This window comes from Sinohyriopsis cumingii, chromosome 5 (assembly GCF_028554795.1).
Source record: "Sinohyriopsis cumingii isolate HCF-2022 chromosome 5, ASM2855479v2, whole genome shotgun sequence".
Lineage (NCBI taxonomy): Eukaryota > Metazoa > Mollusca > Bivalvia > Unionida > Unionidae > Sinohyriopsis > Sinohyriopsis cumingii.
This window is the reverse complement of record NC_142965.1, coordinates 31,064,843-31,090,119: the sequence shown is the minus strand read 5'-3', so window position 1 is coordinate 31,090,119 and position 25,277 is coordinate 31,064,843. Positions and strand designations below refer to the sequence as shown.

The window sequence follows — 25,277 nt, the reverse complement described above, 5'->3', positions numbered from 1 at the left end:
ATGCCATATATAATGCCAGAATAGTGTCATCTGTATAAATCTGAAAGCCAATCAAGCTGGGACAATTTCTGTTACATTTGTTTGAATTCTCTGCTGCAGTTATTTAGAAAGCAGTTATCGAAGTCTTGTTTTCTATTTTTAGTAACAGCAGCCATTTTTGATGGCAGATTACCATGATTTGTTAAAGGTGAAAGGTCGCCATGGTACAAGGTTTGTGAAGTTTTGTCAAAATCTGTTCAGTGGTTTTGGAAGAAGTAATTTAACATTTTCTATTTTTAGTAACTGTAGCAATCTTTGATACTAGATCAGCTTCATTTGTACAAACTATAAAGGTCTTCATGCCAGTATGATACTTTGTCAATTTTAGTCAAATTCTATTCAGTGATTTTACACAGGTCATTTTTAGGCTTTTTCCATTGTTAATGATGGGCCATGCAACTCAACATAATCTGTAAAAATCTGAAAGGCCTCCATGTCAGGATGTTTTTGTCAGATTTGATAAATTTCTTTCATTGTCATTCAGGAAAAGTGGTTTAACATTTATGTATTTTTAGTAATGGTGGCCATAATTAATGGCAGATCAGCACTATTTGTGCAAACTTAAAGGGTTTTCATTCCAGGATCTTTTGGTCAAGTTTTTTAAAATTGCATCTTGCAGTCTTGAAGAAGTCATTTAAATGTTTATCTATTTTTAGTAATGGTTGCCTTAATTGATGGCTGATCAAGATCCTCAAATTGTAAATGCCTTTATGCCATGTCGCTGTGTGCCAAGTTTGGCTAAACTGAAAAGATGAAAATGTGTGCTGGAGGGAAAGATGGGCCAGTGGACACAAGGATTACCTCCCCTCCCCCATCCACTTCTGCAAAAAGTATGTTCCGTTTGGTGTGCAGAGCGCACACACACACACACACACTCTCTTTTAAACAAATGTAACATGAATTTTCTCTTTAATCCTGGAAAATGAAATTTGTTTTATCCGAAAAGAATGACTTAGAAAAAATTCATACTCTACTTGTGAGTTTTCAGATGCATTTTTTGAAAGGTGGGTACTACATTTTACAGTCATAAGAATCTGTGGATTGACAGAAATCAAACAAAAGGGATAATCAATGATATTTGTGAATGTCATCAGTTAATCAGCCTATCAGTTTAGTTACTACAGTCCTGGGAATTAAGAATGGAACAGACTGCATTTTAAATATGAAAAGGAACAAGGAAATAATCATGGAAAATATTTTTTTATTGTTAAATAGCAAAAATGAAACCATGCATGTATAGCAGGTAAATATATAATTTTGTCCAAATCAAAGATTTTGCAATGTGAGAGGATGTATTACCAACACTTCTAAAGTGAGAACATCAAAGTCGATATTATAAACAAACACTAAAGACTGCCAAATAGCAAGCAGTGCTGATAGAAATTTACATGTAAAGTGTTATAAAAAATGGCATGTAAATGTATCTTGTCTCCTTAAAATGCACCATGCTGATATGACAGTGCACTGATGCATTGAAGGTGCACTATATTGCACTGATAATGAAATGGCCCCTTCGCAAGTTGAACCACAAAAAAAGTTAAAGTTGATTTTCTTTGAGTATATCCATGCTTCACTTATATAAATTGCTTTCTTTCCACATCATGCATTTCTGCATTTTTGTAGGCATTTTGTAATTATTCTATAGCAAAAAAGAGTATGAAAGGAATACCATTATGTACAAATTACTTTTCTATCACTAACTCGTAATTGATATTATCTTGCCTCAAGTACGTTATTGAGAAACTGCACCCCATCTTATTAATGTTTAATGTACAACAGTCATGTATTGTCCAAAACAATAATAACAATTATATAACCCAAAATAAATACAACAATATTTAACAGAGTGGTCATATCTAAATAATATAATAACAATTAAAGAACAAAACCATATATAAAAACTTGGAGTTCAAACTGCAGCAAGCAGTTTACTAAAGATTCCTTTAACCTCATAATATGTGAGTACAAAATTCAGTGTGCAGTCTACCAAAGAGTCCTGTATTGCTATACCGTATAAGTACAGCAAACAGTCTAGTCAAAAGTCCTGCATTGTTACACTGTGTAAGTACATCAAGCTGTCTACTGAAGAGTGATGACTTGTGTGCATGTGTGTGTGATTTGGATTTATAATGTAACTTCAACAATTTTTCAGTCATATCGCTATGATGTCTGCAGTATGGCAGTTTATAGTGATGTCTAGCACTAGGGTATCATGCTGCAGACATGTAGCATGATGTCCCACCCAGTCACATTATCCTGACACCAGGCTGACCAGTCTTAACACTAATCTCTTAATGCTGAGCGCCTAGCAAGGCAGCTGTTAGTACCATTTGTGTAAGTCTTTGGTATGACTCGGCCAGGGTTGAAACCCACAACCTCCTGTTTCCGAGGCGGATGCTGTCCTTTGTGTTACACTATACATACAGCAAGCTGTCTACTGAAGAATCCTGTATTGTTACACTGTACAATACAGCAAGCAGTCTACTGAAGAGTCCTGTATTGTTACAATGTACAAGATAGCAAGCAGTCTATTGAAGAAGAGTCCTGTATTGCTACACTGTACAAGTACAGCAAGCAGTCTACTGAAGAGTGCTGTATTGCTACACTGTACAATATAGCAATCAGTTTACTGAAGAGTCCTGTATTGCTACACTGTACAAGTACAGCAAGCAGTTTACTTGAGAGTCCTGTACTGTTACATGGTACAAGTACAGTAAGCAATCTACTGAGCAGTCCTGTATTCTCAGACTGCAGGTGTACAAAAAACAGTGAGCAAGCTTACTAAAGAGTCCTGTTATCCTGTTATTGTCAGTTAATGAACATTTTTAAAACTCAATTTGCAATTATATAACATGTGAGGTGGCATAAATACATAAAACATACCCCCTATTTTTTATCATATCTACATAAAAAAGATGGTGTTTTCAAATAAGTTACTCGTACAACAACAGCAGCATTAAATAGTTGAAAATAGTGCACCAAAAAAGGAAATAGTAGCACAAAAGAAAAACAAAATAAATTCTTAATAACCAACTATTTTACTACAAAACAAAAAGCTAAACAATGATTTTTTTTACAAAATGTAACAAAATCCTGATAACAATGAAAAAAATGAAAACCTGATAAAACTTGATATGGTCATTTAAATGGCACAAAGGTATAATACGGTCATGTACATGTGCATTTGTACTGGTTGAAAGGTTTCTGTACAGGAATGCTAAGAAGGTTTCGCCAAAAGGTGTTTTGCATAATCAAAGAAGCAAGATCTGCACTGAAAATATTCAAGACCAAAAAGCAAGAGCTTATACAAAAAATTAAAAGCAAATAAATCAGCATGAAAAATACAGATAAACAGAAATACCTATCAAATTTCATTTGCCTGTGACTAGCCATTTTTAGCAAGCAGTCAGTCCAAGAAAGACATGAGGCCCAAGTATATCTGAGATTGTTCATCTGTTAACCTTTGCTTAAGGTTCTGCTCCCAAGTTCTGAAGCACAGTGAAAGTGTAGGAAGGTGCAGGGTTAAATTGTTTTCTCTACAACTCTCATAATATAATGAAGTTATCAACACACTTCTTACAGATTTTCCATCTACCTGAACTGACATTTATTTCTGACCACTATAAAGAAAACCCATGTGCTGTCAGAAGCTGACAGTTAATGAGAAAAACTGTTTTTGTGTGCTGGGTAAATGCACCTTAAATAGCACAAAGTACACTAATTTTGATTGTTCTTAAAATGAAGAAATAAATTTCGATCATGTAGGCAGACAACTTAAGAAAATTACTGTTTCTGCATGCTGGGGAAATGTACCTGAAATATCCAAAACACTTTAACTTTGCCCTTTGTAAGCATATGAATTGATATGAACTGTCCAATTCAAAATTTACCCCCGTCATTCAGATATCAAAATAAAGAAAACTGCAGGTTCCTTATACCTTCTGTAAAACATACATAGTTTTAGTACAAGGATTACCACTAGTAATCATCATGCAAATAGCTTTTCTTACATTTTGTAACCCTGCACAATCATGGCAGAATGTAAAAGCCAAATGCAAGAGCAGCTGGTCAAGAAATGTGGATAGTATCATGATAACTGCTGAAATTTTTTCAACTGTTTTTGATAACACATGTTATGAACACAACTGTTTTGAGGTTTCACAATTTTTAGCATCTTCATTTATATTTGAAGGCATATCAGAATTTGTCCAATATTGAAAGGTCTTTATGTCACATAACCTTCTGCCAAATTAGGTGAAATTTTGCTGAGGAGGTTTTGAGTACAAGTTGTTTAAATGTTTTCATAATTTTAGTAGCAATTGCCATATTTAATGGTGAATCATCATCATTTGTACAAAGTTGCAAAGCACATAAGCGAAGATGTTTTCTGTCACATTTCATGAAAATCTGTTGAGCTGTTTCTGAGAAGTCATTGTTTAAATCATTTCTTTTTTTTAGGAACTGGCCATATTTAATGTCAATTTATATCATACTGTAAATCTGCATGGTTTAAGTAAAATTCTGTTGTGCATTTTTTGTGAAGTTGTTTCTGTTTTTTGGTTTTTAGTGATGGTTGCCATGGCAGATTAGCATCATTTGTATCATGTTGAAAAGCCTTCATGCCAAGTTTCATTGAAACTGGTTGAGTGTTTGTTTGGAAGAAGTTAAAGATAGCAACTGTTGTTTCACAACACAGCCAGATCATAAGCTCTCAAGGATGAGCTAGAAATCTGTTTATGAAATTTAAAAAAAATAATTTAAATAGTGAAAATTGGAATCAGGTCATCTAGATATAGAAACTACCATACCTACTGAATTTAACTTGATTATTTTAGTGATTTTCTTTTAGTGATTTTTTGTAAACTTCTAAAAATACACACACACTTTACAAAATTAAAGTTGTTGCTGTCTCAGTAGAAAACAGGTCCTCCGATTTTAATTAAGTAATGTTCTTGAAAGTAAATCTAATATAAGTACATTTCATTCATAATCTGTGTTCATTTCTGTCTGCATTAGTAAGAGTTAGAGTGATGTATTCAGATGATATCAGTTATGTCTGCATTAGTAAGAGTGAGTTATTCAGATGATATCAGTTATGTCTGCATTAGTATGAATGATGTATTCAGATGATATCAGTTATGTCTGCATTAGTAAGAGTGAGGTATTCAGATGATATCAGTTATGTCTGCATTAGTATGAGTGATGTATTCAGATGATATCAGTTATGTCTGCATTAGTAAGAGTGAGGTATTCAGATATCAGTTATGTCTGCATTAGTATGAGTGATGTATTCAGATGATGTGAGTTATATCTACATTGGTAAGAGTGATGTATTCAGATAATATTAGTTAAATAATTTTTCCTCATCATAACATGTAAAGTTTGAAAACTCTTTCATGTTCATTATCATTACAAAAGCAGTTTTTCTGCAATCTTTTCTCCATCCAAAGCTGAGATTATTTTAAAAACTAAAAGTATGTTTGCATCGAAAGGTAAATCTATATGAACATGCCTTAATAACGCTTACATAACACAGCGGCTTAATTTAACTTTATTGTGACATAACAATCTGCCTCTTGGCAAAAAACTTGCTTATTTCACAGATTACAAAATTATAAACATTAAAAATGGCTGAATAAAAAAAATCAAATTAGTTTACACAATCATGACTTGACTGGCAAAGGAAGACAAATTAAAAGGAATGTCAGTTTCATTTTATTAATAAACTTAATTAACTGCACAACAATAAAAAGATAAACAATCAATACTACTACTACTACTAATAATAATAATAATAAAGTTTCAAATTATAAATGGTAAAATATATTAAAAATGATTAATTTTAAATTTGTGTTACACTGTTTCACCAAAAACAACCAGTAGTTCCAGTGGAACATAATTGCATTGCATGAGATTAACAGAAATAAAATCAATAGTAGAGAAACAAACAAAAAAGGTTTTATCAACTAGACATGACCATTAAGTTGAAATTTGATACAAAACATATCAAAGACAACTTGTACATATTCTCATCTATTTTACATTTTTAAAAATTTTATGAATAACTTTTCCAAAGAATGAGTATCACTGAAGTCAATTTTTAGCATAAAATATGTGTTTTATAATACTAACCTGATGATCTTGTGTGAAGAGCACATCAACTACCTCAGAAATTCAGTCATCCCAAGTTATGTGTGTGTGATTTGGATTTCAACGTAGCTTTAATTTTTTTTTAGTCATACTGCTATGATGTCTGCAGTGTGGCAGTTTATAGTGATGTCTAGCACTGGGGCATCATGTTGCAGACATGTAGCATGATGTCCCACCCAGTCACATTATCCTGACCCCAGGCCGACCAGTCCTAACACTAACTCTTAATGCAGTGCGCTGAGCGATGCAGCTGTTAGTACCATTTTTGTAAGTCTTTGGTATGACTTGACAAGGGATCAAACCCATGACCTCCTGCATCCAATGCGGATGCTCTAACCACTAGGCCACTGGAGTGGTCACTCCTCTCCAGTTAAATAAGAGTACATTGAATGACATTTTCTACATGTGCTCCATGTTTAATATTCCTCTATTATGGTAAATGACATTTCTGCTAAGAAACCATATTTCTTTGTTCAGAGTAACTCTGAACTTTGACCTTTGACCCCAAATCTATAACTTTCTTCCTTTCCCCAAATGTAAGCCATCCATCAAGTTTGTATGATTTTATCATTCTTTGTCACAATACAGTGAACAATCTTAACTCTGCATGGTGTTTTTAATGGTAATTAGAGTGGCTAAAGCTCTGATGTGTTAAAATTATGATGCACTGTATTGGCAAATTAAGTTTGGACACTGTGATATATTTCAGGGGTGTCATGATAATCAAAATAAGAATAAATACTGGACCTTAACATTTACACAGCATCTTCTGTTCAATCTTGAATCTTAACAAACATAGTCCAACAAAATGGGCTATGAATGAATCTACTGTGAAAGACAAGCTAACCATCACTGCCTGGTAACAGAGCTGGTGGGACGGAGTTCAATGTAAGAGTTCAATATCATCTTTCTTTCATTTTCCTCCACTACCTAACAGAATACTCTTCTGTTTAAGGAGTGGAGGATGAAAGAATGACAGGCAGACTGAGGACAAAGTATCTGGTCAAAGAGACTTTAATCATTGAATGGTTGTTATAGAGCAATGATATGTGAACACCACCTAGATAGCAAGGAGAATGAAAATGATGAGAACTATTATACAGCAATGCCTGGAATAATAGCAGATGAGGACCAGGGGCAGAAATATCCATTGTCTGGGAAAACTAATACTGGGCAACCATTTTTTTCCCAATGTGAAAACCCAGCCAGGCAACTAAAAATATACTAAAAACCAATGACGTTAAATATTATAATGACCATTACATCAATCCTTGAGGTGTTTTCTTACACAGAGAATGGAGCACCAATTATCTCTATATAACCTGTTCTTGTACAGGATGATTGTTATTGGTACAAAACCATACCAATCCATAGGTGTCAAATACTCATTATCTATTAATTATTAATAACCACAGTCAAGGTCACAAGTGTTTCCCTTTTTGTCAAAATCCCAACATAATAGTGGTTTCTTTAATCTTCAACTTTGGCACACTTTGATCTAATAGTACTTTCTTACTGGTCTACTGAAAAAATGGATGTTTCGATGTAGTGCATGTGACAGTAGTTTCTATTGGCTAACTTTACCTAAAGGTCAATGGCAAATTCAGGATTGTACCAATCACAATTGCTGACACATTCTCTATCAACATGTGGGGTTAGGGCTACCATATAAAATGTTCTGAATATGTTGACAGGTGCCCAACAGTTTGATCACAGACATTAGTACTGGATTAAAGATAATGTGAACCATAACTGTAAGCTCAGATAATCACCGAATACGGATAAGTTGCTGGTCTGCAGTGGCCCAACAACTGATTGCGGATGGACCACAAGACACAATTAAAAAAACAGGAAATTGTTCAATGACAAGGAACACGATAATAAGAAGTGGGTTTGTTGTTTTCAGAGTTCATGGACAGATCTGTTTTCATTGGGTGGAATATAGTTAAAAGGAAAATGGAGGACGGATGCATTGCATAGAATTTTCTGAGCATGGAGATGAAAATCTATCCTTATTTATTTCTGGCTCAAGGATGAAGGACTCACTTATCAAACATGCCTCAGACAAGTGAACAGATGTGTTGCCCACTGTCTCAAGTTACATAAATTGCTCAGGCAACAGCAGTAATATACCAGACAAATCTGCTTAGCAACGTGGTTTTCTGCAGGGCAACTAGATTTTCAAAGATGGTTGACCATGGACAACCATGGGTTTTTCAAATTTGTTTACCCCTGAGGTTATATGGCAACATTTCAAGAGTGACGATAATAAAGAGGAATTTCAGAGATCTGGTACAAAAGAATGATCGCCACCAGCATGCCAAACCTTTAAATGGCCCATAGAATCAGAATGATATACTTTCAATAATGCCACATTTTTAAAAAAATTTTTATATATGTTAAAAAAAGACTGACCATCACTGGGTGCCAAATACTAACAGAAAAGACCAGATTTAAACAGTAGTGTATTGTAAACTAATCAGATGTCATGTGACATATGATGATCAGTTTACTGTCAAAATTGGCCGGCTAATGTTGCACTACGAAATGAGCAAAATTGTAAAGATTTTTAAATCTATTATTTCACGTGCACATTATATGGTATAAATAATTTTTTAACCACATTCATGGTCAAAATTTGGAGTTCACATTATACATACTAAAATATGGTACATGGGTAAAATGAATCAAGTGTTGTACTGAACATCCTGTGATGGAGATGTTAAAAAAATAAAAATAGCAAGAAATTGCATTATTGACCTTAAAACATGTAATAACAAATCAATTACCTAATCAAGCACTGAGCTGAAAAGAAACTACTGTATATATAACAGGGTAGACAATTAAGATGGCGCTGATACAATTTTCATATGATGAAATTAGACCAAAGAAAATGCAGTATATTTCTCGACAATCAAGATGGAGTAAGAAATGGCACAATGACGAAGTTTATTTCCCTAAAGTGAGAAAATGCTACAGAATGACTCAACTTGTGAAAAGGCACAAATAAAAGTGCAAGAATAAGCATGCATCTCATGATGAGCAGAAGCAGTCACTGATGACTGATGGACTTTGGTGCCAATCCCTCTAACCAGGGAGACCACTCTGGTCTTACCTTGGCAAGCAGAGGACGTTTTTGTACAATGGTTGCTAAGAAAGCCATTTGTTTAACTGGAAGGATTGGATTTGTGAGGTAGGAGATGTACTCCAAATGATCATGTAACATATATGAAGAAGAAATTGATAAGCAAATACATGTTTTTTTATATACTTGTGTATACTTGAAAAAATAATAATTCTTTGTACCCTTAGAGAACTGAAAATTCTGATTTGGATGCTGGAAATTACAGCTGCTTTAGTATTTATTTTGCTTTACATGCAAGTACCTATTTTAATTCAAATGCAAACAATTAAATTTATTTTCAAAATTTCTAATAAAGTTCTTAAGATGTACATCTAAACTGCTACACAAAATTTATGTGAGATGCAAAAAGCATGGAACCCATTCAAGATTAAACCTGAGGGATCAAGACAATTTCTGAACAGCGACCAGAATTTTCTTTAAGAGGGGAAGAAATAAATTGGTTATAGAATCAGTTGGACTTAAAATTAGTACTATGATCAAATTAAAATATTCACTAATTAAAAGTTTCATACTCGTATGTTACACTCTTATTCTGCAAACTATGTTACCTATTTCACATATTACAGCAATAAATCTCGATTTTTTATCTCACCAATTCCTACAAAAGCATGAAGAGTGTTCATAATGATCATGAGGGCAATATTGGATGTTAAATGTTAGGAGTGATGAAGATGGAAATTTGCCGCATCCTTATCCACAACAATATTAACAATCTTGTTTGGCTTGCTCAGCTGTGCATGAAAATACTCATCTAGATCCACACCCAAACCATGGAGTTTCTGGTAGTGCTTCAGCTTTTGTTCATCCTCAGCAACTTTGCCCTGAAAAAATTACAACATTAAAATATATTTGCCACAAGTGGAAAAGCATGTTTCAACATTCCAAGTGATCTGACTTGGTGACTGGACTGAGAAATACTGTATAAGTTTCTAAGTGATTTCAGTAGCTTATAGGACTAAAATGTATTGTGCGAGTTTCTAAATAATTTCACTAGTTGACTGGACTAAAAAGTATTGTACAAGTTTCCAAGTGATTCCAGTAGTTGACTGGACTGATAAGTACTGTGCAAGTTTCCAAGTGATTTCAGAAGTTGATTGGACTGACAAGTACTGTGCAAGTTTCCAAGTGATTTCAGAAGTTGATTGGACTGACAAGTACTGTGCAAGTTTCCAAGTGATTTCAGTAGTTGATTGGACTGACAAGTACTGTGCAAGTTTCCAAGTGATTTCAGAGGTTGATTGGACTGACAAGTACTGTGCAAGTTTCCAAGTGATTTCAGAAGTTGATTGGACTGACAAGTACTGTGCAAGTTTCCAAATGGTTTGACTATTTGATTGGATTGACAAGTACTGTGCAAGTTTCCAAATGGTTTGACTATTTGATTGGATTGACAAGTACTGTGCAAGTTTCCAAATGGTTTGACTATTTGATTGGATTGACAAGTACTGTGCAAGTTTCCAAATGGTTTGACTATTTGATTGGATTGACAAGTACTGTGCAAGTTTCCAAATGGTTTGACTATTTGATTGGATTGACAAGTACTGTGCAAGTTTCCAAATGATTCGACTATTTGATTGAATTGAGAAGTACTGAACAAGTTCTTTAGTGATTCAGTACTTGATTGAATTGAGAAGTACTGAACAAGTTCTTTAGTGATTCAGTACTTGATTGAATTGAGAAGTACTGAACAAGTTCTTTAGTGATTCAGTACTTGATTGAATTGAGAAGTACTGAACAAGTTCTTTAGTGATTCAGTACTTGATTGAATTGAGAAGCATTGCTTAAGTTTCTAAATTCTAAAAGATTTCTGTAGTTGATTGTACTGAGGACTGTTACAGTACAAGTTTCTAAAAGATTTCTGTAGTTGATTGGACTGAGAAGAACTGTACAAGTTTCTAAAAGATTTCAGTAGTTGATTGGACTGAGAAGGACTGTTACAGTACAAGTTTCTAAAAGATTTCTGTAGTTGATTGGACTGAGAAGGACTGTTACAGTACAAGTTTCTAAAAGATTTCTGTAGTTGATTGGACTGAGAAGAACTGTTACAGTACAAGTTTCTAAAAGATTTCTGTAGTTGACTGGACTGAGAAGAACTGTACAAGTTTCTAAAAGATTTCAGTAGTTGATTGGACTGAGAAGGACTGTTACAGTACAAGTTTCTAAAAGATTTCTGTAGTTGACTGGACTGAGAAGGACTGTACATGTTTCTAAAAGATTTCAGTAGTTGATTGGGCTGAGAAGGACTGTTACAGTACAAGTTTCTAAAAGATTTCTGTAGTTGATTGGACTGAGAAGAACTGTACAAGTTTCTAAAAGATTTCTGTAGTTGATTGGACTGAGAAGGACTGTTACAGTACAAGTTTCTAAAAGATTTCTGTAGTTGACTGGACTGCGAAGGACTGTACATGTTTCTAAAAGATTTCAGTAGTTGATTGGGCTGAGAAGGACTGTTACAGTACAAGTTTCTAAAAGATTTCTGTAGTTGACTGGACTGAGAAGGACTGTACATGTTTCTAAAAGATTTCAGTAGTTGATTGAGCTGAGAAGGACTGTTACAGTACAAGTTTCTAAAAGATTTCAGTAGTTGATTGGACTGAGAAGGACTGTTACAGTACAAGTTTCTAAAAGATTTCAGTAGTTGACTGGACTGAGAAGGACTGTTACAGTACAAGTTTCTAAAAGATTTCTGTAGTTGACTGGACTGAGAAGGACTGTACATGTTTCTAAAAGATTTCAGTAGTTGATTGGACTGAGAAGGACTGTTACAGTACAAGTTTCTAAAAGATTTCTGTAGTTGATTGGACTGAGAAGAACTGTACAAGTTTCTAAAAGATTTCAGTAGTTGATTGGACTGAGAAGGACTGTTACAGTACAAGTTTCTAAAAGATTTCTGTAGTTGATTGGACTGAGAAGAACTGTACATGTTTCTAAAAAGATTTCAGTAGTTGATTGGGCTGAGAAGGACTGTTACAGTACAAGTTTCTAAAAGATTTCAGTAGTTGATTGGATTGAGAAGCATTGTACAAGTTTCTAAAAGATTTCAGTAGTTGATTTGACTGAGAAAGACTGTACATAGTTTAAGGATTATTTCAGCAAGACTTATGACTAAACTGTGTAAGGGCTGCAGGTCTGGAGTTGGAATAATTAAATTAAACAGTGATAAAGTAAGTACCTGTAGTTCCCCTTCTTTGTCTTTCTGCCACTGTATCTGGGCCTTCATTTCTGCCATTAGTTCTAGTTCCAAGCTATGCTGTACCTGGGCTCTGAAAGAAAAAACGAAGAATAATGCATCACCAAAAAAAATGAAATTTATCAAATCAGTTGAATGATTTCTGTCTTTTGCAAAACCTGGAAAAGAATTCAAATAATCAGATTCATAAATTATATGTTAAATTCTATTTGTAACATGGTAAAATACAAGAAACTTTTCAATAAATCAACTGGGCACATTTAACATACATTGCTTATCTACTGTGATACCATAATATGATTTACTTACCTAAGTCATTATGATGTCATACACAAGAGGTTTAAACATATTCCAAGATCTCAACTTTATACTGAAGATGTCATATGAACAAGGAATTAAACCTATGAACGTTCCATCACCTCTTTGCCAAGTGCAAGTGAATATTCATATAAACTATTAAAATTATCCTGATGTTGATTATCCATCGTGAAAGATCAAACTTGCTCCTACATATGTGATAATTTCCAAGCACTGTATGTCAAGGTTTGCATGTAAAATGCTGTGACTTCATGTGATTTATTTGAGATGAAGTCATTATTATAATGATGAAAAAATACTGCATATATCTGTTTGAGTCACATCCAACTCCAAACAACATAAACCCTAATCTGGCATAACATAATGTACCAGCAGATCAGGGTCTACTGAAAAATTCTAACAAATTGGTTTGATCCATATCTGCCGATACAATATATTATGTATGATTAGGGTCTATGCAGTTTGCAGTTGGATCTGTGTCAGAAGTGAATGCATATGGTATTGTTTGTTGTTTACTTTTAATGTATGCTATACACAGATGCTGGAAAAGTAAAATGTAGGGTGGATTAGCATCTTGACTGTGAAATTTATTTTCTAATGAACAAGTAAACTTGTAATCAAATTTCAAATGTCTGGGAGTGATATAAAGTTCATCAGGTTCAAATATTTGTCAGATTACAAAGGAAGTCATTGAACCTTAGGGGAAAGCCTGAATTGGTTCAAAATCTCTTCAAAATTTTCTGGTGGTACCATCTGAACTTAGCAAACCATATAATGTCCATCTTGTGTACGAAAGTCATTCAAAGAACCACAAATTGTGTCCACTATAAATGGGTGTTTTTGTACTACCCATTTATCTTGACATCCTTGGGCCCAAGATAATATTGTCAACAGCTGTCAAGATAAGTGTAGAAGTGGGGAGGGGAGGGACTTAAATAAAAATTAAATTTTGCATACAAGATACATTTGTCTGCAAGGGGTGACTGGTCATCGATTAGTAGAATTTACAATAAGAGAAAAAAAACCAATGGAACTTACTTAGTAAATGAATACAAATCTGGCTGAAATACACTTTTATACTGACAACTTACATCAGTATTACCTTTGCACAATACACAATTAGTTAAGTACTGTACATGTACATGAAAATCCATGAATACAAATATAGGTTGAATGTCAGCAAATTCATGCATTGGTCACATCTCATTAAAAACAAAATATACACATATTTTTAAAAAAAATCAGAAGTCCTCATCTAATCTACATCCGATTGTTGACTAACACATATCGCTAAACAATTAACTATGATATTCATTGTTGCCAGCTTTAAGTGGCTGTATAGTTGTTGCTTATATGCTTCATGTACATATAATTAAAATGGCCTAGATTTTGGTCTGCCGGAGACAACCAACATATTGGTCTTCCTGAAGCTACCAAGGGGATGAGGCTTACTCGTATGGAAATGTGTGTGCGTGTGTGATTTGTATTTTTTATGTAGCTTTAACAATTTTTCAATCATAACACTACGATGTCTGTAGTGTGGCAGTTTATAGTGATGTCTAGCACTGGAGCATCGTTCCACAGTCATGTAGCATGATGTGCCACCCAGTCACATTATCCTGACACCAGGCCGACCAGTCCTAACACTAACCCGTAATGCTGAACACCTAGCGAGGCAGCTGTTAGTACCAATTTTTTACAAGTCTTTGTCATGACTAGGCCGGGGTTTAAACCCGCGACTCCTGCATCCGATACAGACACTCTAACCACTAGGCCACTGGAGAGGTGGAGCGGTCATATGGAAATAAAAACATCTCAACAAGTGAACTTTTTTCACAGACACCTTTGTGAGATGATGTGGGTTCAACTTTCTTGACAGCCAGATATCTCTAGTTCATTTCACACAGCATCAAATGTAGGTAAAAAAACACCTAATTTGTTCCACACAAAGTATTTAAAACACACTTTTAGCTACATTTAATGATGCTGACCTAAAAATTTACCAATGCAGATAGGATAAAATTCACAATGCTGTGTGGAACAAACTATAATTTGAAGAGATTGTAAATTTGTTTTATGCTGCCCTTCACTGCTATTGTAAGTGAAAGTTACTTTTAACCTGCAAAACAGTCAACTTTCCTGGCAAAAACAAATGTGTTCCAATCATTTTGGAAAATGTTCAATCCACCAGATACCATTGCTTTTATTCAAGCTGGGTGCAGACTTCCTTTGGTGTATTGTTTTTACTGAATATTGCAGCCAGCTTGCTTTGTTTAAAGGTCCATGCATTATTGGCAGCAACATCAAATAATTGTAGAACAATGTATGGACTGAAGTTGGCATCTTGTCAGCAGTGTAGAACAATGTATGGATTAGAGCTGGCAGCTCATCAACAATGCAGAACGATGTATGGATTGGAGCTGGCAGCTTGTCAATAATGTATGGATTGGAGCTGGCAGCTTGTCAAGAATATAGAACAATGTATGGATTGGAGCTGGCAGCCTGTCAAGAATATAGAACGATGTATGGATTGGAGCTGGCAGCTTGTCAAGAATGTAGAACAATGTATGGATTGGAGCTGGCAACATGTCAACATAAACAATTAGAAAACAAAGGATTTGTTCAGTTTGGGACCCAGGGCTTCTGTTGACATTTATTTTTTTATCTCTACATCAACAAAAGCAATACAAATTTAGTAGTAACAATAGAACATGGGGACGGGACTTTGCATTTTTGCCAACATAGGCAGTTTGTCAACATAAGCAATGTTAATGTAAGTAGGCAGGACTGTTATGAAATAAAAATGTAAAGAAATCAGGGAAAAAGATTTCCAAAATTCTTTAATAAACAAGTGTTTTATATAGAAAGCAGTCTGATCATGTAAATTGCAGTCAAACAGTGAAATCTGTTCATAATGTCCACATCAACATGGTACCACATAATGGTTTTCATAAACAGTTTGATAATGCATTAAATATTCTCACAGGATATATCACAGAGATGATGATGATTTACAACTAGACAAATTCCTATAAATAAATCCTTCGGGAAATACCCTAGTGAGGACTGAACCTGTCATTAGGCAGTAACAACAACTTTACATTCAAGGGAAATTTGATAAGTAATGAATATTTTGTTATAACTTTTTTTGTTTCTTTGAACCTGTTGGTAAATTTAAGGCCTATTGATAAACAAATAATGTTCTTTAAAATGATCTGCAGCATGTAAGACAACTGCACATGCAGCATGTAAGACACCTGCACATGCAGCATGTAAGACAACTGCACATGCAGCATGTAAGACAACTGCACATGCAGCATGTAAGACACCTGCACATGCAGCATGTAAGACACCTGCACATGCAGCATGTAAGACACCTGCACATATATGAGTGAGGCATAGCAAAGATAAATGACAGTGATATAAAAATGTCAGAGAAGAAGAACAATTCTGTTACTGTACAATGGGCATGTTGTAAAACAGGGTACTCTCCAACTAATATCAAAGCTAACTTATATCAAGTTCATGGATGCAATTTTCTGTCATGTGCTACACTTTTGATGTAGATTCATCATTTTAAAGATGGTTGCCGATCTACTTAAGATGACCCATGTTTTGCAAGACCATTGTCTGCAACTGGTGTGTGAGAAGTGGCCACTGTGAAAACAGCAATTAATGATGATGCATGATTTATAGTGAAAGTTCACTTCTGTTAAATCTAAGCTTTTGATTACAGTGGATATTTTTATGGATCTTATGTTTTTTTATCCACTAAACAATTTTTACCCATTTTTTATTAGATTAGAAGTAATTATTTTAGTAAAGAGTCATCTTTAAACAGTACTATGGATGACTTTGTAAAGAACTGGAAAGTGGGTTGGGGCAGAAAGGACATAGAGTAATTCTGCTCATCTCCAATAGAGAACCCAAGTATAATCAAGGATTACATTGATCGCCTCAACCAAACTACCAGTAATCTCTGAAAGCCATTGTAAACAGTAATATAATTATTGTCACACAAAGTAAGTTGTCTAAAATGGTCTTAAAAGCTTTCTGTGTCAGAGTGTTTCCTTTCAGATTTGGTAAAATTTCAGCAGTTGAAAGGAGTTATTAAAAGTTCTTTAAACCCTTTTTTTAATAGTAATGGCAGCCATATTTGATGGCAAAATTGGTATGATTTGCAAAAATATGAAAGGTTTTATTCAAGAATGCTTTCCATGAAGTTTCATCAACTTCTGTCTGAAATAGCTGTTTAAAAGTTTTCTGTTTTTAGTGTAATGTGTGATTTAGATTTTCAACATAGCTTTTAACATTTTTCAGTAACATCCCTATGATGACAACAGTGTGGCGGTTTATAGTGATATCTAGCACTGGGCATCATGCTGCAGACATGTAGCATCACGTCCCACACAGTCACATTACCCTGACACCAGGTCAACTAGTCCTAACACCAACCTCTTAATGCTGAGCACCAAGCAAGGCAGTTGCTAGTATCATTTTCGTAAGTCTCTGGTATGACTTGGCCAGGCATCCAAGACGGACATTCTATTCACTTAGGCCCCCATATCAGTCTCTGATCTGATGGTTAATAAGCATCACTGATATAAAATGTAAAGGTTTTAAGACAGTTAGTGTCTGTCAAATTGGGTCAAATTCTGTTCAATGGTTGTATAAATTTAAATGTTTAAAGACAATTAGCTTTCTGTCAAATTGGGTCAGATTCCGTACAATGGCTGTATAAATTTAAACATTTTTAAGACAGTTAGCTTTCTGTCAAATTGGGTCAGATTCTGTACAATGGTATAAATTTAAACGTTTCAAGATAGCTTTCTGCCAAATTGGCTCAGATTCTGTACAATGGTTGTATAAATTTAAAGGTTTTAAGATGGCTTGGGTCAAATTCTATTCAATGGTTTTTCAGAAGTCTTCTCAATTATTTTACTATTTTTGTATTGGTGGACATATCTGATAATAAATTGGTCAAATTCTTTTTAGTGGTTTCTGAGAAAAAAAAAGTTGTTTAAAGGTTTTATACTTTTAGTAAAACACCTAAGATTTGTACAAATTTGAAAAGGTTTCATGCCAGGAGGCTTTCTGTCACATTTTTTCAAAAGCTGTAAAGCAGTTTTTGAGTCATAGCGTCTTAAGTTATAGATATATCTATTACATGTTGACCATTTTACTGACCAAAAAAAAAAAATAGAATGCAAACATGAAATGAATTGGATATTTCTGTAAGATATGACAGAAATTAGACATGTATGGATATATCTGAATGATGAAAGAAAGTACACAAGTATTGATATTTCTGTACGATGACAGGAAGCAAACAAGTAAGGATATTTCTGAAAGACATGACAGAAAGTAGACATGTATGGATATTATTGTACGATGATTCAAAGGAGACAAGAATGGATATTTTTGTAAGATATGACAGAAAGTAGAGGGGCCTTGAGTGGCTGAGTGGTCTAAAGCGCTCTCCATTATGGATCACTGCCATCTCACCTCTGTCTGCATGGGTTCGAGTCTCGGATTCGGCCAATGTGGGTATGTGAGAAAGCTTGCCAGTAGCTTCTCGAGGGTTGGTGGTTCTTTCAGGAGATTTCCCAGGTTCTTCCTCCACCATTAATACTGGCCGCCATATATTGCCTATCGTGTGCTGAAAAATGGCATTTAACCCTACAACAACAACAACAGAAAGTAGACAGCTAGGGATATTTCTGTACAATAACAGAAAGTACACATGTAAGGATATTTCTGAAAGATATGACAGAAAGCAGACATGTACGGATATTTCTGTAAGAAGACAGAAAGTAGACAAGTATGGATATTTCAGTGGGACATCACAGAAAGTAGACATGTATGGATATTTCTGCAAGATGACAGAAGGTAGACATATATTGATATTTCTGTATGATATGACAGAAAGTAGACATGACTATTGTATGGATATTTCTGTACAATGACAGAATGGAGACATGCATTGATATTTCTGTACAATGACAGAAAGGAGACATGTAAGGATATAAGACCAAGACTTACTTCTGCATCTTCATGCTGTGTTCCAGGTTTTCTAATTCTATTCTTTGTTCTGAAATATACAGCATCTGGGGTAAGATATAACTAAATGCAACATGAATGGGTAACAAATTATTGAGAGGGTAATAAATTAATTAATGAAGAAATAAATACATCAGAATGGCATACAATATCTGCTAGGTTCAAATTGGGGGGGGGGGACATGACAAAAATCACAATTTTTGCTGAAAAGTCACCTTTATAGTGTATGTGTGTGATTTTGACTGAGCCACCATAATTAGGGACAACCCCCAGTGAAATTAGGGTTTGAGTCATACCCCTTTCTATAATACTCCTTACCAGTTTCTCACTGATCCATGATCCCAGGTACCTGAAGTACCTTTTTAATGCATAAGTGAACAGTCTTTTGGACTTGACATGTAGCCCATTTATAGCTTGACCCATGCATCATACAAATACACTCTTATACGTTATCTGTGATTGGCCCAATATGAAGATGTTATTGTGTATATTTAATCTGCATTGTTCCTTGGCTTGTCATCATGATTATATGCTATGTATATATGAATTCTGTACCTGACCTTTGTCCAAAATCAAGTTAATGGTATACCTGACCAGTGACATTTATTTTGTAACCAACATAATACATAGAAAATATTTCTTAATGATTTTTGTGGATTAAATATTCAGATCAAATATTAACTGTAAACATTTTTACTTCAGTTTGAGTTAAAGATATTGTCTTGATTCTGACATTAGAAACTTCTAGAAAGGAAATTTCCCATTTAGTTGCCAGAGTATTTCCAGAAAATGGTAATTGCAATCTAAGTCAAGTAGAGGGGTATACAAACTTGTTTATATTAGGATTATTCAATCTTGCCTTAACATCAGAAGCAGAATCAGTCTTATTGTTGTATTCAGTTTTTCATATGGGTGGATTTATTAAATTATTCACTGGAAATACAAAGTGCTCAATAATATTCTTGAACTAAAACATTGATTTCAAATTATACTGAATTCAGTCAAGGACATTTTGGATTATATTATTGTGATACGTCATAACACTGTTAGCACATTGCCACAATCCAGGTCATTAGTACACTCTAGTAAACATCAAACATTCAATACTGGAATTTATTTGGCGCACCACTGGAATTCAATTGGAACTTCATACATTTGTACTTGTGATGGAACTATTAGGACTATTTGGGTTTTAATTCACAATAATGTAAGTTCTTTTAAAATTTTCATCTTGTATTCCAGGGTAATAGATCAGATGCTGAATTATACAAAACTTGTTGGTTTTTGCTATTTTCTGTTACTTAGTTTAACACCATTGAGTTGTAACACTGTGCTGAAGTACCAAATTACCACCTTCACATAGTCCCCCACTGCCATGCATGGCTTGCTTCATAAGGCAAAGTGCTCTGGTGAAACAAAATTATTTTGATTACATTACTACTGACCTTAATTGTTTTATTCCAAAAGACAAGGTATTGAAATGCCCGCAGGAATAGCCAGACATGTGTGAATTTATCAATGAAGTAACCCAAGGTATTCCAAATAAGGCATCCATATTTCTTAATTAGAATTAATGGCATACACAGGTTCTAGAATTATGTGAAATTGTAAAAGAGGTTGTCAGTCTTTTAACACATTTAATAATAAATTTTAATAAAATGTACATGGTTTTTTATTTCAAAATATGGGTAAAGCTATCTGTTGTAGATCATGCAAAACATTACTTTCTTTTGACCTCAGTTTAAACTCTATTTACTGATATTTCTAAATCAATCCATATATAAAATTTTTTTTTACTTTACATGTCCCTTTTTTAACTGGAACTTGGGGGAAAGTCAGTTCTACTATTTTTCTGCTCATTGTTTATATTCTGATCAAATATGTCTCATAAGCATATTTATAATGGATTGAACATTGAAGCAAAATGCATATACACGGGTATGTATGGGTACTTGATGGTCAGTCTAAGTCTTATGAATGATACAAACTAATCTATCAGTCAGATGTACTTAATATACATCTAGATGTGTTATGAATCGTACAAATTATCTATCAGTCAGATGTACTTAATATACATCTAGATGTGTTAAGACTGATACAAATTATCTATCAGTCAGATGTACTTGTAGGTTAATATACATCTAGATGTGTTAAGAATGATACAAACTAATCTATCAGTCAGATGTACTTACCATACATCTAGATGTGTTAAGAATGATACAAATTATCTATCAGTCAGATATACTTGTAGGTTAATATACATCTAGATGTGTTAAGAATGATACAAATTATCTATCAGTCAGATGTACTTAATATACATCTAGATGTGTTATGAATGGTACAAATTATCTATCAGTCAGATGTACTTAATATACATTTAGATGTGTTAAGAATGATACAATTATCTATCAGTCAGATGTACTTAATATACATCTAGATGTGTTATGAATGGTACAAATTATCTATCAGTCAGATGTACTTAATATACATCTAGATGTGTTAAGACATACAAATTATCTATCAGTCAGATATACTTGTAGGTTAATATACATCTAGATGTGTTAAGAATGATACAAATTATCTATCAGTCAGATGTATTTAATATACATCTAGATGTGTTAAGACTGATACAAATTATCTATCAGTCAGATATACTTGTAGGTTAATATACATCTAGATGTGTTAAGAATGATACAAATTATCTATCAGTCAGATGTACTTAATATACACCTAGATGTGTTAAGAGTGACACAAATTATCTATCAGTCAGATGTACTTGTAGCTTAATATACATATAGATGTGTTAAGAATGATACAAATTATCTATCAGTCAGATGTACTTGTAGGTTAATATACATCTAGATGTGTTAAGAATGATACAAACTAATCTATCAGTCAGATGTATTTAATATACATCTAGATGTGTTAAGAATGATACAAATTATCTATCAGTCAGATGTACTTAATATACATCTAGATGTGTTAAGACTGATACAAATTATCTATCAGTCAGATGTACTTGTAGGTTAATATACATCTAGATGTGTTAAGAATGATACAAATTATCTATCAGTCAGATGTACTTAATATACATCTAGATGTGTTAAGATTGATACAAATTATCTATCAGTCAGATATACTTGTAGGTTAATATACATCTAGATGTGTTAAGAATGACACAACTTATCTATCAGTCAGATGTACTTAATATACATCTAGATGTGTTAAGAATGATACAAATTATCTATCAGTCAGATGTACTTAATATACATATAGATGTGTTAAGACTGATACAAACTAATTGATGAATAAGGTATACTTGTAGGTGAACCTAAGTCTAGCTTCATCAAGAATGGTACAAACTAACTAATGAGTCTGGTGTACTTACAAGTCTAGATGTCTTAAGAATGGTGCAAATTAATGAGCCAGGTGTACTTACAAATCTAGATGTCTTAAGAATGGTGCAAACCAACCAATGAGTCTGGTGTACTTACAAGTCTAGATATCTTAAGAATGGTGCAAACCAACCAATGAGTCTGGTGTACTTACAAGTCTAGATGTCTTAAGAATGGTGCAAATTAATTAATGAGCCAGGTGTACTTACAAGTCTAGATGTCTTAAGAATGGTGCAAACCAACCAATGAGTCTGGTGTACTTACAAGTCTAGATGTCTTAAGAATGGTGCAAATTAATGAGCCAGGTGTACTTACAAGTCTAGATGTCTTAAGAATGGTGCAAACCAACCAATGAGTCTGGTGTACTTACAAGTCTAGATATCTTAAGAATGGTGCAAACCAACCAATGAGTCTGGTGTACTTACAAGTCTAGATGTCTTAAGAATGGTGCAAATTAATTAATGAGCCAGGTGTACTTACAAGTCTAGATGTCTTAAGAATGGTGCAAACCAACCAATGAGTCTGGTGTACTTACAAGTCTAGATGTCTTAAGAATGGTGCAAATTAATTAATGAGCCAGGTGTACTTACAAGTCTAGATGTCTTAAGAATGGTGCAAACCAACCAATGAGTCTGGTGTACTTACAAGTCTAGATATCTTAAGAATGGTGCAAACCAACCAATGAGTCTGGTGTACTTACAAGTCTAGATGTCTTAAGAATGGTGCAAATTAATGAGCCAGGTGTACTTACAAGTCTAGATGTCTTAAGAATGGTGCAAACCAACCAATGAGTCTGGTGTACTTACAAGTCTAGATATCTTAAGAATGGTGCAAACCAACCAATGAGTCTGGTGTACTTACAAGTCTAGATGTCTTAAGAATGGTGCAAATTAATGAGCCAGGTGTACTTACAAGTCTAGATGTCTTAAGAATGGTGCAAACCAACCAATGGGTCTGGTGTACTTACAAGTCTAGATGTCTTAAGAATGGTGCAAACCAACCAATGAGTCTGGTGTACTTACAAGTCTAGATGTCTTAAGAATGGTGCAAATTAATTAATGAGCCAGGTGTACTTACAAGTCTAGATGTCTTAAGAATGGTGCAAACCAACCAATGAGTCTGGTGTACTTACAAGTCTAGATGTCTTAAGAATGGTGCAAACCAACCAATGAGTCTGGTGTACTTACAAGTCTAGATGTCTTAAGAATGGTGCAAATTAATTAATGAGCCAGGTGTACTTACAAGTCTAGATGTCTTAAGAATGGTGCAAATTAATTAATGAGCCAGGTGTACTTACAAGTCTAGATGTCTTAAGAATGGTGCAAACCAACCAATGAGTCTGGTGTACTTACAAGTCTAGATGTCTTAAGAATGGTGCAAACCAACCAATGAGTCTGGTGTACTTACAAGTCTAGATGTCTTAAGAATGGTGCAAATTAATTAATGAGCCAGGTGTACTTACAAGTCTAGATGTCTTAAGAATGGTGCAAATTAATGAGCCAGGTGTACTTACAAGTCTAGATGTCTTAAGAATGGTGCAAATTAATTAATGAGCCAGGTGTACTTACAAGTCTAGATGTCTTAAGAATGGTGCAAATTAATTAATGAGCCAGGTGTACTTACAAGTCTAGATGTCTTAAGAATGGTGCAAACCAACCAATGAGTCTGGTGTACTTACAAGTCTAGATGTCTTAAGAATGGTGCAAATTAATGAGCCAGGTGTACTTACAAGTCTAGATGTCTTAAGAATGGTGCAAACCAACCAATGAGTCTGGTGTACTTACAAGTCTAGATGTCTTAAGAATGGTGCAAATTAATTAATGAGCCAGGTGTACTTACAAGTCTAGATGTCTTAAGAATGGTGCAAATTAATTAATGAGCCAGGTGTACTTACAAGTCTAGATGTCTTAAGAATGGTGCAAATTAATTAATGAGCCAGGTGTACTTACAAGTCTAGATGTCTTAAGAATGGTGCAAATTAATTAATGAGCCAGGTGTACTTACAAGTCTAGATGTCTTAAGAATGGTGCAAATTAATTAATGAGCCAGGTGTACTTACAAGTCTAGATGTCTTAAGAATGGTGCAAACCAACCAATGAGTCTGGTGTACTTACAAGTCTAGATGTCTTAAGAATGGTGCAAACCAACCAATGAGTCTGGTGTACTTACAAGTCTAGATGTCTTAAGAATGGTGCAAATTAATTAATGAGCCAGGTGTACTTACAAGTCTAGATGTCTTAAGAATGGTGCAAACCAACCAATGAGTCTGGTGTACTTACAAGTCTAGATGTCTTAAGAATGGTGCAAACCAACCAATGGGTCTGGTGTACTTACAAGTCTAGATGTCTTAAGAATGGTGCAAACCAACCAATGAGTCTGGTGTACTTACAAGTCTAGATGTCTTAAGAATGGTGCAAATTAATTAATGAGCCAGGTGTACTTACAAGTCTAGATGTCTTAAGAATGGTGCAAACCAACCAATGAGTCTGGTGTACTTACAAGTCTAGATGTCTTAAGAATGGTGCAAATTAATTAATGAGCCAGGTGTACTTACAAGTCTAGATGTCTTAAGAATGGTGCAAATTAATTAATGAGCCAGGTGTACTTACAAGTCTAGATGTCTTAAGAATGGTGCAAATTAATGAGCCAGGTGTACTTACAAGTCTAGATGTCTTAAGAATGGTGCAAACCAACCAATGAGTCTGGTGTACTTACAAGTCTAGATGTGTTAAGAATGGTGCAAATTAATTAATGAGCCAGGTGTACTTACAAGTCTAGATGTCTTAAGAATGGTGCAAACCAACCAATGAGTCTGGTGTACTTACAAGTCTAGATGTCTTAAGAATGGTGCAAATTAATTAATGAGCCAGGTGTACTTACAAGTCTAGATGTCTTAAGAATGGTGCAAACCAACCAATGGGTCTGGTGTACTTACAAGTCTAGATGTCTTAAGAATGGTGCAAACCAACCAATGAGTCTG

At 34.3% G+C, this 25,277-nt stretch overlaps 1 protein-coding gene across 1 annotated transcript in view; it reads right to left on the bottom strand.

Moving 5' to 3' along the window:
* Nucleotides 1-1,220: 1,220 nt before the first annotated feature.
* The window catches only part of LOC149798876 (uncharacterized), a 74,377-nt gene continuing 50,320 nt past the window's right edge, over nt 1,221-25,277 (bottom strand). The window contains exons 11-13 of the mRNA XM_089957791.1: nt 18,885-18,933; nt 12,507-12,597; nt 1,221-10,155 (exon numbers count right to left, since the gene is read on the bottom strand). Coding sequence (XP_089813917.1) covers nt 9,991-10,155; nt 12,507-12,597; nt 18,885-18,933 — 305 coding nt within the window. The 3' untranslated portion in view covers nt 1,221-9,990. The remainder of the gene's footprint in view (nt 10,156-12,506; nt 12,598-18,884; nt 18,934-25,277) is intronic.